Consider the following 13,282-nt stretch of genomic DNA (forward strand, 5'->3'; position numbering starts at 1 on the left):
GGTCCAGGTCGGCAGGGCTTTGGGCGTGGATGACAGTGGCGGCTGCATTATTGTGACATCACAAAGTTCCAGAAGTCCTGACGGCTGGTTTTAAGGCTCAGTGTCTGAATACAGGCTGTGTGCATTTCTCTGTGGACTGAGGCTTTGATACTTTCACAGTATTAATATAAAACCTAGAGCTGCTTTGTAATCAAACAACACATGGACAGAGACCTTTAGAGTATATGGAGCTTTAACAAATCTATTAATAGCATAAGTATGAAAAAAATGGAATTTCTTTGGAATTTAAATAAATTATTTAAGTCAGTTTCAATCAATCAATACCGGAAACATCTCAGCCAGTGAAACCAGTACAATGTTCTTTTTCTTTTGTCACTTAAATGTGGCAACTCCATCTTTGATATTTTACACAGGTTTTAACAGACGTGTGACAAATTAAAACAAATACCAACATAAAGTGTCTTAGTCATGTGTTGGGTCACCAGAACACTAGAGCGCCATTCTTCCAAATGGGGCAGTAGAGCGGGTCGCCCACTAATCAGAGGTTCGGTGATATGGTTCCCAGCTCCTCCAGTCTGCATTTGAAGCATCCTCGGGCAAGATACTGAAAAATTGATGTATCATCAGTGGGTATGTGTGTGTATTGTAGCAAAACACTATGGCTGCAGTCGAAAAGTTCCTAACTCAGTGAAATGAGCTGAAGTATCTGAGCAGCAGCCATGATGAGAGCAGGTCCAGTTCTCTACGTGATAAGGAAAGGATAGTCAGCGCTTCCTACCTCTTCTCCTTTAGCATAGGAAACACTGGACCTTCCTTTATGAAAGGAAAGGAGATAATGCCGTCCCACAATTCCTTGGTGCAGCAACATTTAAAGTGACGCATCATTGTAGTCTCATCTCAACAGAGCCACATAAATGTAAAAACACCAGAGAAACTGGTCTGTGTTTGTGACTCGATCCAGAAATAATGGAAATCCTTGTCTGATCGACTGAAGCCCAAATCCATAAATACAGATTTCTTCTCTTTAAATCCAGTCAGGAGTCATGAAGAACAAGCAGGTTGAATTTATAGTGAGCAATATCATCATCATAATAAAATACTATAGCCTACACATCAATGTTGTTTCACTAAACCCCCTCCCATTGTTTAAAGCACCAAAAATTCATTTTCATCACTTAACAAATGTATAGAAATGTCATTTATTCTGATCTCTTGCTCAGTTCTTTATTTCTATAATTAAATTAAATTACTAACCCTGCTTGTGTATTTCTTTCATGTTGTCTTTTTTCAACATTTAAATCCTGTTTGCTTTGTTTTTGTGGTTAAGAAAGTCCAAATATTTCAAATAAAGTTTGTTAAAAAAAAAAAAGCTTAGTCTAAGTGCAGTCAGAGTCTTTTCCTTCATCCTTATGACGTCTCCTTCACATCTTACCTTGACCTCATGACACTTTCCATTCAGGTTGAGGAGAAGTGGTTAGGAAAGATTATTCTGACTTTTCGAGCTCAGCCTGTTTATGTTGGAAAAAGTTCTGTGTGAATAAATTCATGTGCTTCCATTGTAAAGCCCTTTGAGTGGTTGATAAGACTAGAACCACGCTAGACTGTTTATCAAAAGATGTTCCATCAGGTAATGTTTTGATGATGATGGTGGTGGAGAACGCTGTCATGAGCATGAGAGCCGTCTCACACTGACGTCTATCTCCCACAGATCTAAATGCAGATGTGACTGTAGTTCCTGTTGAAGCAGCAGCCGGTTGAGCAGTCTCTGTGACTGAAGCTCCCGCCACCCGTGACCCAACAATGAACCCTCTTTCAAAGTCACTTAAATCTTTTCCTCTTTCCATCTTGATACAAAATCAGAATCAACTGGGCCTGATCTGCTTTTTTTAAACCTGCCACAGAGCATGATGGGATGTTAATTGCTTTAATTGTACCATGCAGTGCACATGTGTGGAAGCATCTGCATTTCTTATGTGTCTCTGCTCGTTTATTCAGGTTTTGCCTTTAATTTCTCACCCGTCTGTATGATTAGACAGAGGGGAGAGGGAGAGCTACATTTTTTAAAGCGCAGATACAATATAGTGACACTGAGGACACAAAGTGACACACACACACACACACACACACACACACACACACACACACACACACACACACATACACACACACACTCACACACATTTGTTTTACTGCCTGCCATCAGGGTGTATTGTCCAAACAGCAGGTTGTGTTTTGGATGGCTTACTTGCTAGCTGGAGGGAGACAAATGAACAAACACACAATCACACACAAACACACACAAACGCAAACATACACATACACACAAACATACACAGCACTTCATCACTGCCTGCGGGATGGGAGCTACAACTGACATCTGCTAAGCCTGATTGTGTGTGTGTGTGTTGTGTGTGGTGTGTGGTGTGTGTGTGTGTGTGGGTAAATGTCTCTATGTAATTAGATTTTCTCCTCTCCATAAACTTGTCTGTCTCCGTCTCTCTGTGTCTCTCCTCTGCCAGGACAATGGATCAGTTCAGTTTGCAGGCTGTTCCTGGACCAGTCACATTTTCTGAGAGGATCACAAATCTTTGTTTGCATCTTCAGATTAAAGGGAAAAATAATGGTATAACCAGTGCTAATGCTAATCCGTATCCTTATATGTCCAACCCCAAATGAAAGACTTGGTTTAGTGTAACGTGAGGATTCGATATCTGGTGGCGTGGATCACTCTTGGTAAAAGAAACAGACGGATAGAGACGGATTAATGTTTTAACAACAACAACACTTCCTGTCTCTAAGTCACATGTTGTTAAACCAACCAATCAGAGGCAGTGGGGCTAGAACAGTGATATTACATTTTGGCACTGAAAACAATACAGTGGCATTGAAAAAATGGTATTGGAAAAAGCTGTATTAGCACTGAAAGGTTCCACTGAAAAATAAAACACAACAAAGAAAATTCCAATCTTATTATCTTATTTAATTTTGATATTTTTTTGTATTATGATGTTTTTCAATGTCTGTGTTGAAAAACATTGAGCGCTTGATTTATTTACATTCAGAAGCCTGACAGGACCACACATCTAGGCCTCCACAAGTTCACCTGTAACTCCAGATCTGCAGGTGAATCTGCTTCTCTCTGCCGCTGTTTTTACATGGGAAGTTCACTTTTAGTGGACATTATGCTTTTTTGACTGCTGGGGCAAGCGCTGATTGAATGTCACTGTTCTAGCCCCACAAGGGGCTATAACTACATTATAATAACTACACCAAGAGAACAGTACAGGCCTGAATGCTTGACCCCTAGAGTGAAGGGATCTGGTAGCTCCTTTCTGCTGTGGGGGGCTTTTTGTTGACATGGTTTGGCTTTATTTGTCCCTTTACTTGGAGGGGTCACTGCAAATCAATAGCAAATTTTTCTGACTGATCACCTTTAACCTAAGATGAAAGCTTTCTATCCTGATGGACGTGGTCTCTTCCAGGATGAAGATGCCCCCATCCACACAACTGAGTTTACCTGACCTGAAGAACATGTGGCCACTGACTCTGCAGCTGACCTCTGGTGACCTCAGACAGTTGATGGTCCAAGACTTCAAATGAACAATTTCTACAGACTTTTTTTTTTAAAACTATAAAACATCCATACAGCTACAGCTGGTGGTTTAACTGGGGAAAGGAACTTATTTACCTGAAAACTGGTTTAATTCATCAGATACGATCTGATCTGATCTTTGATAATGATGACTAATAAATGACAGAGGCCTGTTTTTCCTCTGCCACGATCCAGTACTTTTTTGCTCTAACCAGCATCTGTCCATCCTCCCACACATCCCACAATGGTTGCCATGGCAACAGAACAGTGGCCTTTGCAAAGTTGCTCAGGCAGAAAACTAGACCTGTTAGACTTGTATGATGCAGTTTTACACTGGAAAAGTAATGGGTTTTTTTTTTGTCAGATTTGCAGTGTCAGTTTTATAATAATGTACAACTGTTTCTACAAAAGCATCTGACAGTGCAATTCATTTTTTTAAGTGTTTTAATAGTTTGTTGTATGACAGGTTTGTATGGAGGACATTAAAGGGATACAACTTGTAAAAAACCCTCGATATGACTGGTTAGCTCTCCAACCAATCAGAGACCTTTTTACATCACATGGCCAATTCGGATTTGAACAAACAGATCCAGTGATTATAACTTACACTGTCTCTAATCACTGGTTGAATAATAATTAGTAACTTTTTATTGTCTGTATGAATCGGTATGTGTTAAAGAAGTCTATTCTCCTCCTAGAAGTTGTCAGCACCTGACAGAGAGACAAAGCACTGAGGCATGTGGACCCCTCGTTCAAGGCTGAACCATGGCTGCAGTGACTCTGACACTACACCCTCTCTTGCAGGACATAGATTACCATGTCTGACATATGAGGGAATAGTTAGATAACAAGGGGCCTTCCTGAGAAGTGGTTGAAGGAGCCTCTGGATCACTGTCAGGATCAAAAGGATGAAAAGGAATCTGCCTTTTTAGTAGATCAAGTTGATCTACTTAGTTTTATTCAGCACAGCAAGCATAGAACAAAAGAAGACAGTGAAACGTGAAGGATTACAACTGTATAAAATCCCATATAAAGGTAATGTAAACATGTGATTTTGGTTAAAAATGCATAAAAATCCAAAATGTCTGAAAAAATTAAGTGAAAAATGAAAAAGAAAACTAAAAAATATTACATTACCATTCACGGAATAATATCCTTGTTAAGTGCAAAGGACTTATTCTAATAAAACCCTCTCACTAGTTCTAGTAATAATAGAAACATTTGAAACAAAAATCGTCAGCAGAAGATCATAAGATATCATACAGAGAAATCAACTGTCAACTGATGTAAGAACTTAAACTATGACCTAAAATATTATCCGTCTTCACCTTCAGCAACTTTTGTTTGGATATAAGGTAATAATGCAAAATGCTGTTTTTTGGCTAACATATTTCTGAGCAAGCTAAGAAGTAAAAAATTATAAAAATGTATTATGATTATAAAGCACAAATATAAAGGTAAATGTTGATATTGAATATAAATGTGAACGAAAACTAAAACAATATTATATTACCATTCACGGAATAATTTTCTTAAGTGCAAAGGTCCACTTCTAATAAAACCCTCTCACTATTTCTTCTAGTAATAATAGAGAAGATTAGAAACAAAAATGCTCTGCAAAAGATTAAAATATATCATACATAGAAATCAACTGTCCCCTTTTTTCACCTGCATGCTCAGTTTTTAATCTCAAAGTAAATAAGCAAATCAGAAAGTAAGTAAAGAGTAATTAAAACATTGTCATGTCCAAAATAAAATCACGAAGCACAAAACTTAACAATGGTGTAAAACATTTTGATGAGTAAAATTATAACAACTTATATGATGTAAGAACTTGAACTATACCATGAAAATAATCAATCTTCACCATTTTATGGATGGGTTCTCAAGAGCATCAGCAACTTTTGTATGGATATAAGGTAATAATGCAAAATGCTGTTTTTTGGCTAATGTATATCTGAGCAAGCAAATGATTAGAATATCCTGAATAAAGTTAAGGTAAGACATTAAAGATAAGTAAAACATAATGAGCTTTGAGTTAGCTTTTTCAATAGCGATTTGAGATTGTTCCACACTGTTTATTTCTGAGATAAGGAAGGATAAGCAATTAATATGTATTTTCTGTAAGAAGGTTTCTGGATTTTAAAAATCACTTATTTTGAATTAAATTAAAAAAAGCCATCTTCATCACAAATATCCAGATAGGTCTCCGAATGACCATGGGGGGGTGGATCTCAGCAGTTTTCCTTGTAGGTCTTTGCCAACCACATTGTCAGGTGTCAATATCCCACTGCAAACAGAACAGAGATTGATAAATCTTTCACTCAGATCAAATGCTAATCATAATTATGGAAACCGTGAAAGACAAGTGATTTTTTTTCCAGGATCATTTTTCCAAGTTTTATTTTCATCCATATAAACAACCCGAGAGGAAAATGTATTTTTTATTTACTTGTTTTTTTTAACAACCAAAACAGGTTGTTGTCATAGAAGAACAATAACAAGTTTGTATTCGGCAGCTTCTCCAACTTGAATTGAGCTACATTTTTAATCCCACCCACTGAAGCTGACAGCCCTGCAGGTGCCTGGTGCCCTCAGCCTATATTTTTCCATGGTGAGGGTGAGCCTATTGTTCCCTCATCAGTTTGGGCCTCGCGCAAAAAGGCATGAGTCATGACTAGGACATTGTTAACTATTCTCATTCTACAAACTGCTGTTTTATATTAAATGTCATGTTACCTTTGCATTACAGGAGACTGGAGACTTGGTTCCTGTGTGGATCGCTTTTATTCTTGTAGCCCTGGTTGTTGATCCATGCATTAAGGGTGCTGAGATCAGCATTTGTCATGACACCCTTGCCTCGGAGCTGGTCGAACCATTCCTGGACCAAAGCTTTAGAATGATTCTGATAATTTTGTTCAAAACTGTAGAGCCTGGTTTTACTCACTTGCATGTATTTGGAACTATTTAATCTGAATCTGGGCATTGCACCTACAATGATCAGTTTGAAGGTGCCCACAGCATTGTCCTGGCTTATTGTGGCAGCCAGTAAGTCCTGGAAGTTTTGTTTTTTTGTACTGGAAAACTGAAACTGAAAACTTTCAGTTAGAAGTCCAGGGCCATGATGTGATTTCACATTATACATCAGACGGGTATCCAGAAGACGTGAGTCTATTGCCACTTCATGCATGGCTTCAGCTAATTTGCTGCTCTTGTTGAATTTTCTAGCGTCCAATATACTACTCACTGGTGGTTGGTGATGCGCATTAATGAATTGTCCAATGTCAGGCTTGTTTTGGCTGTGTTTTCTCCAATTTGTGTAATATTTTTCTTTTCCAACCTCTTTCTTGAGCACCTCTTTGCGTTCTTGTACAATTTTTTTTGGTATAGCTCCCTCTACCATGAACAACTCCTTTCCTATGATTGCGTCCATCCAATCTTGGATCTTGACGAAGTGCTCCCATTGGTCTGGGCATCTCAGGAGAGCATCAGCCTCCACAGTTCGGAGACGACCTGCTTCCAAGGTAATCTCTTTTTCACCGGCCTCTGGGTTCATGCCTCGGGCTAAAGCGTGAAACAGGCAGCTCTTGCCTTCGTTGATTACAATCACTGTCTTATTATTGATGCGCACATTGTAATAGCCCTCTGGGTATTGGGAACTCTTTGGTCTGTAGACCAGTGTCACATTTTGACTGGCAGGTTTAGTGCCTGGGTTCAGCTCCTGCATTTTGGTAAGCTTGCCATGGCTGTCCTCTGTTAGAATGACAACCTTAGTGCCGGTGGTTTCTGACAGCACTCTGATATCCAGAATGTTACCTGATGTCATGGGATTCCTGATCTTTTCAGCTTGTGACAGTGAGTGTTTGACTGACTCTGCTGCAAGTGTATTTTTGTCTCCTGACATGTATGCAGTGTATCTGCTGTTTTGTCCAGCTAGGAGTTCTTCCTCTGTTTTGTCACTCTTTAAGCCAGTTCTTACATAACTGCCTATGACGCCATTTACTCGGTCTTGGGCATAAGAAACAAAGTGACTGGAGAGCTTTTTGTGGAACACTGCTACCAAAGCATCGGCTAATGAAGCACTGATGGTGTCAGCTAAATCCCGCTTGAATTCCTTCAGTGTCTCAGTTTCTGAAGGCGACAGTTTATTCCGCTTCACTTTCTCTGAGAAATCTACATCCTTTTTAAATTTATTCAGCTCTTGATGAAGGTTTGAGAGAAACTTGTTTAAGAGGCTGAGCACTGTACTGATGGCATCTGCTGCCAGTGCCCCCATGTGAATGGCTTGGATGGCTGTCAGTATTGCACTTGTTTTGCCAGAGGTGTCTGATTTAACGCTGTCAAGCACTGTGCTGATGGATGAGTTAAGCTGTTCCTGCCAGCGGAGGTCAGCGTAGAACGGCTGTGATGCAGTGTTGCTTAATTTACTGAAAACGGCCAGAAGTTTGCTCTTTCTCTCCTTGTCCAGCAGGAGATCAGATAACTGTTGTTTATCCTCAAGGTGTGAGAGAATAACAGAGTCTACTACTGCAGCCAAGGGCTCTTTTTCCATGTTGGATTTCACATCATCTACAATTCCCTTTCTCACTTCATTCTTTATGCCAGTTAGTATTTCATTCAGTAATGCATTTTCTGCCTTCCCCAATCCATAGGTAATGAGTTCTTCTGCCATTTCTTTTGCACTGTGTTTCACTGCATTCTTCATATTGGTTTTTGCAACAACACTGAGGCCATTTTTAGCCTGTGTGGAGAGAACCTTTGGCATCAACTTCAGTTGTTTGCCAAATGCATTAATCAACACCTTAGAGGCTTTGAAGCCTTTTGCAATCACCTTTCCAACTCCAAACCCAATGAGAGATAAGCCAATAGAAATGGCTTTATCTATAGCCCATGATTTCCAACTGAAATTTCCTGTCACCATGGACTCGATGCCGGTGATGCAGTCTGATATCCCTTCAGTGATCAGACCAAAACCAACTTGAACTAATATTCCACAAGTAAACGCAGTGATCAGTGCCCCTCCAATAATCTGCAGAACTCCGAGACAGAGCACCAGCAGACCTTCCCATGGGAAACGAGGTTCTTCTTCGACAGAAAAGATGTATTTCAGGCCTCGACTGTACAGATTGTAGGCCTCCACTTGGAGATCTTCATTGGCGCCTGACACCAGGGAGAACATTGGTGATTTACTGGCTTTTGCATCCCTCTCTTTGTCTTTTATCTCCTCCAGCTTTTTGATAGCCTCACTAATGTTTTCGTCAAAGTAACTGAACATGTTGCACTTGGCTGTTAACTGTTTTTCGAGGCTGGTTGGGTTGAGTTGACGGTTGGTCGCAGAGGACATTTTTACAAACTGCAGGCAGAGAACGCACTCCTCACTCAGGTACTTCAGAGACTCCTGTGCTTTCCTGAGATCATCTCTAGCCCTAGTGAGGTAATCTCCCCTCTGCTGCTTTATAGTGCAGTATGCATGACTGTAAAAAGCTATGGCTGCCCAACTTTCATCTTGTTCCATAGCTTTTTCAAATAGACTCATGCTGCGACCCCATTGGTTTTGATCCAGTGTGATATTCCCAAACTTGATGTAGTGGTAAATGCTGGAACATGGTGAAGTCTGACGGTAAGACTGTCTTTTTGCCAGTGACAAATCAGCTTTTAAGCATTTTTGCAAGTTATATCTTTTCAACTGGTCAATTTCATCTGATTTAGTTTGCAACCACATCCCCCAGAACTCATTCATGATGCCAACAACAGTGCCTCGTTCATCTCCATCTGTGTTCCTGTAAATATACTGCAGGGTCCTGCAGTACTCTGAAAACAGGTCCTCTCGCAGTTTCATCTCAGTGACATCGTTCATCATGTCATTCATCCTTTCTGCTGAGAGTCTATCCCTAGTTTCCTTTGCCTCCTCCAGAGAAGACACTGTTCTGAAGCACTCCTGCAGACAATCAGTGGTCATGATCACCTGCGCAGATCCAGGTTTACCTTTGCGTGCAGTTCGGCCAAATGCCTGGAGCTCCACTCTCGTGTTCTCGGAAAGGAAGGAGAGGATCACAAATAATCCCCCATTGTTGTTCACCTTTTTGGAGACTTTTATGTCTGTGCCACGCCCAGCAAGGTTTGTGGCAACAATGACATCACCAGGATCCAATGTCTTCTCTATTTTGCTCAAACTATCTTTGTCACTGCGGCTGTAGAGAATGATTTCACCTGGGATGATGCTTTTCAGCTCTTCATAGATATCTTTGGCTGTGTTGATGGTTTCACAGATCACCAAGGCTGCTCTTCCCTCTCTGTATGAATTTGGGGTAATTTGAGCCATAACCACATCTTTTATTTCAGATTTCCACTCTGCAGTTGAAGTCTTAAGAGTACCTTTGACCTCAAATAATTTCCTCCGGTTGAAAGTCGGCATTTTGCAGGCCGAGAGATTTGGATATAGGTCCTGCAAGAACAGCATGTCTTTTTCACTTCCAAGTGTCCCTGTGGTTCCATATATTTTCCAATGGTATTTTTCAAAAAAGGAAATGTTAGAAATGTAGTTTGTCACTGTTGAAATGGTGCTCAGTTTGATTTGGTGTTTAATCTCAAGAAACTGCTGAAGACCATCACCCCACCTCTTACCCAGTTCTACAATACCAGTGGATCTGAAGTCCACTGGACAGACGCTCTCGTTTTCTACAACGTACTCCTGTCCTTGCCTCAGCTTAATTGCCAGAAAGGCATTCTGAACCCACACTGACAGTTTCTTCTCTATCAGATTTCTCAGGAACCCAGGGATGCTGATTTTGTCTTTATTGTTTGTGCAAGGTGTGTACTGAATCCTCTCTGAGATGAATCCTGCAATGGGTTTGATAAGAATGTCCTCAGAGTCAGAGAGAGGACAACACAAGCCTTCCTCCAAAACAAGAAACTTGAGGTCTGGAATGTCCTGGTTGTTGGATGGACTGGCCTTTCTCAGACAGAGCAATCCATTGTCGTCTAGAGTGTACACAGTGAAACCATAGGGGACATAGTGCTCAGTTTTGTGGAAAAAATCTACCACGGCATCTTGACTCACAGTTTTCAGTTTCCTGAGTGCTTCATCTTTTTCACTTTTGTAGAAATCCACTGCAAATCCTTCTGGCACAATCTTTAATTCCTCAGCAATACATAAAACATCCATGGGGTCATCAATTCCTTCTGTGTCAATTGAGTCAAATATGGCCTTGAAGAATGAAGCAGGGGGACCTTGTACGAATGTCTGGTGTCCTGTTGACAGGAAGCCGTACTGGCTGACATGGCCCCAGATCATGGCCAGAATAATGTTCAGGTGCTGCATGGAGACCATGGGGCTGGAGAGGTAGGTCAGCTGCACTCCATTATCCAGCAGCAGCGAGTCCACCTCATCGATTATGATGCACTGGTAGCTGCGATCGGTCCTCACGCCCTTCATCTCAAATATCTGGCGAAGGTGATCTGCAGCAAAGGCTTCGATTGTCCCATAGACCACGTCCTTCTGGTAGCACTCTTTTCTACCTTTATCTTCGGTTTTATTTGTGTTTGAGTCGACTGTTAGGTGAAGGTATTTGTAGAAGTCGGTCCACTCTTCTGCATCTCTTTGACATAACACAGAGGAGCTGGACACCACATCTACTTTTTCTCCCTGGAGCGCATGCAGCGCTGCAAACATTGCTATGACACAAGACTTCCCCTCTCCAGTTCCCATCTCCAGGAGCTTTCCAGTGTCAGACATGGCCAAGAGGCACCAGCTTATCATCTGAGTGGCTCTGGGCCACCACTTTCCTTCAGCCTTGTGCAAGTGTACAGCATTGCATAAGACTGCCAGGATCTCCTGAAGGTCTTCTATGTCTGTACTATGACTTAGATTCCTTGCTTGCTGCACATCCGTGTGGTTTTTAATTTCACCAGATTCAATCAGGTTCTTAACAGTCTTTACTATATAGTATGATTTCTCCAGTGTTTGCTCATCAATATTTTTCATGTGCCGTATTTCATCAAAAAGACAGTCAGTGCTTTTTTCTGCCTCATCTCTGAAGCTTTTTTCTAAAAGTTGGATCAGATTCTCGGTTTCAGATGAGTTCAAGAGCTCAAGGAGAGACCGATTCTTCTCATCTGTCCACTTAGAAGAAATCTGATATGTTCCTATCAGGTGTAAAATCTTCATGATTGAAACACAGTCTTTGTCATGATGGTGGTCAGTTAATGCTTCAAGGAGGTTTAAAGCTTCTCTTGGTAGCCAAAGTTGTTGTGCTACAGTGTTTGACATCATCTGGAAGAGTTCTTTGGTTTGTTCCTTTGAGGATTGGCATTGCACTACACAGGCAAATAAACTCTCCCAGAACAACTGGCCTCCCAGAGATGCCTTGTTTATCTCACTGTCTGTTTCCCCAGTAAACTCTTGAAGGAGATTCTCAAGAACGGTCAGAATGTAGACCTCGTTGGAAGGCAGTTCTTTACCAGAACATTTTTGTAAGATGGTTATGATTTTACTGTCCGCGTCTGTGTGTTTGTTTAGGTTATTGTGGAGCACCTGAAAAAGAGCCTTAATAAACCTGTGTCTCAGTTCCATATCCTCACTGTGAAAATTACCCAAGAGGGTTTGCAGGATCTCTGCAGCAAATACCAAGGTGTCGTTTTGCTTGAGCCTTGAGAGATCCAGATTATGAGAAGCACTGAGACGATCGTCTTCAATGATAAACCCTCGGCTAAGGTGTGGATTCCCTGTTTCCATCACCTCTAAGCCATATTGGAAGTAATCAGAGACAAAGTCATCCATGGTCCCGTACACAATGTCTGCTTCATAGACATCTCTGTGTGATGCATTGGTTTTTTTCATGTTTGTGTTGAGAGAAATCCCGAGATGCTTGTAGAAGTCAGACCACTCCTTAGCTTGCTCGTCAGACCTCAGCACAATGTCCACTTTGTTTCCCATGCAGACTTGTGTGGCTGCAAACATGGCTGTGACACATGGGTCCTCTTCCACACTGACCAATGCTAATGGCACGCTCTTCTCAGTCAGTACCAACATACACCACCTCAGCATCTGCTGCACTGTGGGCCACCAGCCTTTTGTGTCAGAAACTGTTTTACAGAGCTGACACAAAGAGTTTTGGATGTCATCTGCATTCAGGTTTGCACATTTAAAGGAGTCTTTCATGAATGGTTTATCTTTTGGGGCATTTTCTGAATATTGCAGGACGCCAGTTGTGATGATTTTTATCATATCGACGACAGAATCCTCCAAATTCCTGAACCCTTGTAATTCTGCTAGAGCTGAATCTAGACCATGCTCATCTTGCTTTCTGAGAATCTTTTGAAAATCAAGTTGGATTCTCTCAGGTCCAATGAAGTCCAGAACCTGAATGAGAGAGTGTCCGGAGTCATCTGTCCAGTCAGGTGATACGTCATACACTTGTATCAACGTGAGCACTTGAGTTATTGGAGCATCCTTTGTATATTTCTCTGACAGCATTTTGAGCAGAGTCACTGCTTCTGTTGGTGTCCATTGGTTTATTTGCACAAGTCTGAGGAGCATTTCAGTGGATTCTGAGTGGCTTTCTTTGCCATTTAGATCTTCGAGTGTGAAAAGGAGAAGCTTCAAGCTCTGGATTTCCATATTTAAAATGGACATGGAGGCTCTTCCAACCACAGTCTGTAGCGATGATGTGAGTGTGCCGAGAAATCCTG

The 13,282-nt window shown here is 41.1% G+C and overlaps 1 protein-coding gene across 1 annotated transcript; it reads right to left on the reverse strand.

Moving 5' to 3' along the window:
- Window positions 1-4,513: 4,513 nt before the first annotated feature.
- Window positions 4,514-13,273, reverse strand: LOC147817954 (uncharacterized). The gene is made up of 2 exons (XM_087179291.1): window positions 6,332-13,273; window positions 4,514-5,882 (listed from the first exon to the last, which is right to left on the reverse strand). The coding sequence occupies exon 1, from the start codon at window positions 13,224-13,226 to the stop codon at window positions 6,339-6,341; it is 6,888 nt and encodes a 2,295-aa protein (XP_087035417.1). The 5' UTR covers window positions 13,227-13,273; the 3' UTR covers window positions 4,514-5,882; window positions 6,332-6,338.
- Window positions 13,274-13,282: the final 9 nt, after the last annotated feature.

The sequence above is a fragment of the Seriola lalandi genome, unplaced genomic scaffold, assembly GCF_002814215.2.
Source record: "Seriola lalandi dorsalis isolate HSWRI2012SDOR001 ecotype SW California unplaced genomic scaffold, Sedor1 jcf7180002054816, whole genome shotgun sequence".
In the NCBI taxonomy this organism is placed as follows: Eukaryota; Metazoa; Chordata; class Actinopteri; order Carangiformes; family Carangidae; genus Seriola; species Seriola lalandi.

Coding starts and splice junctions, on each gene's coding strand:
- LOC147817954 (XM_087179291.1), bottom strand. CDS start 13,226: ATGTCCATTTTAAATATGGAAATCCAGAGCTTGAAGCTTCTCCTTTTC.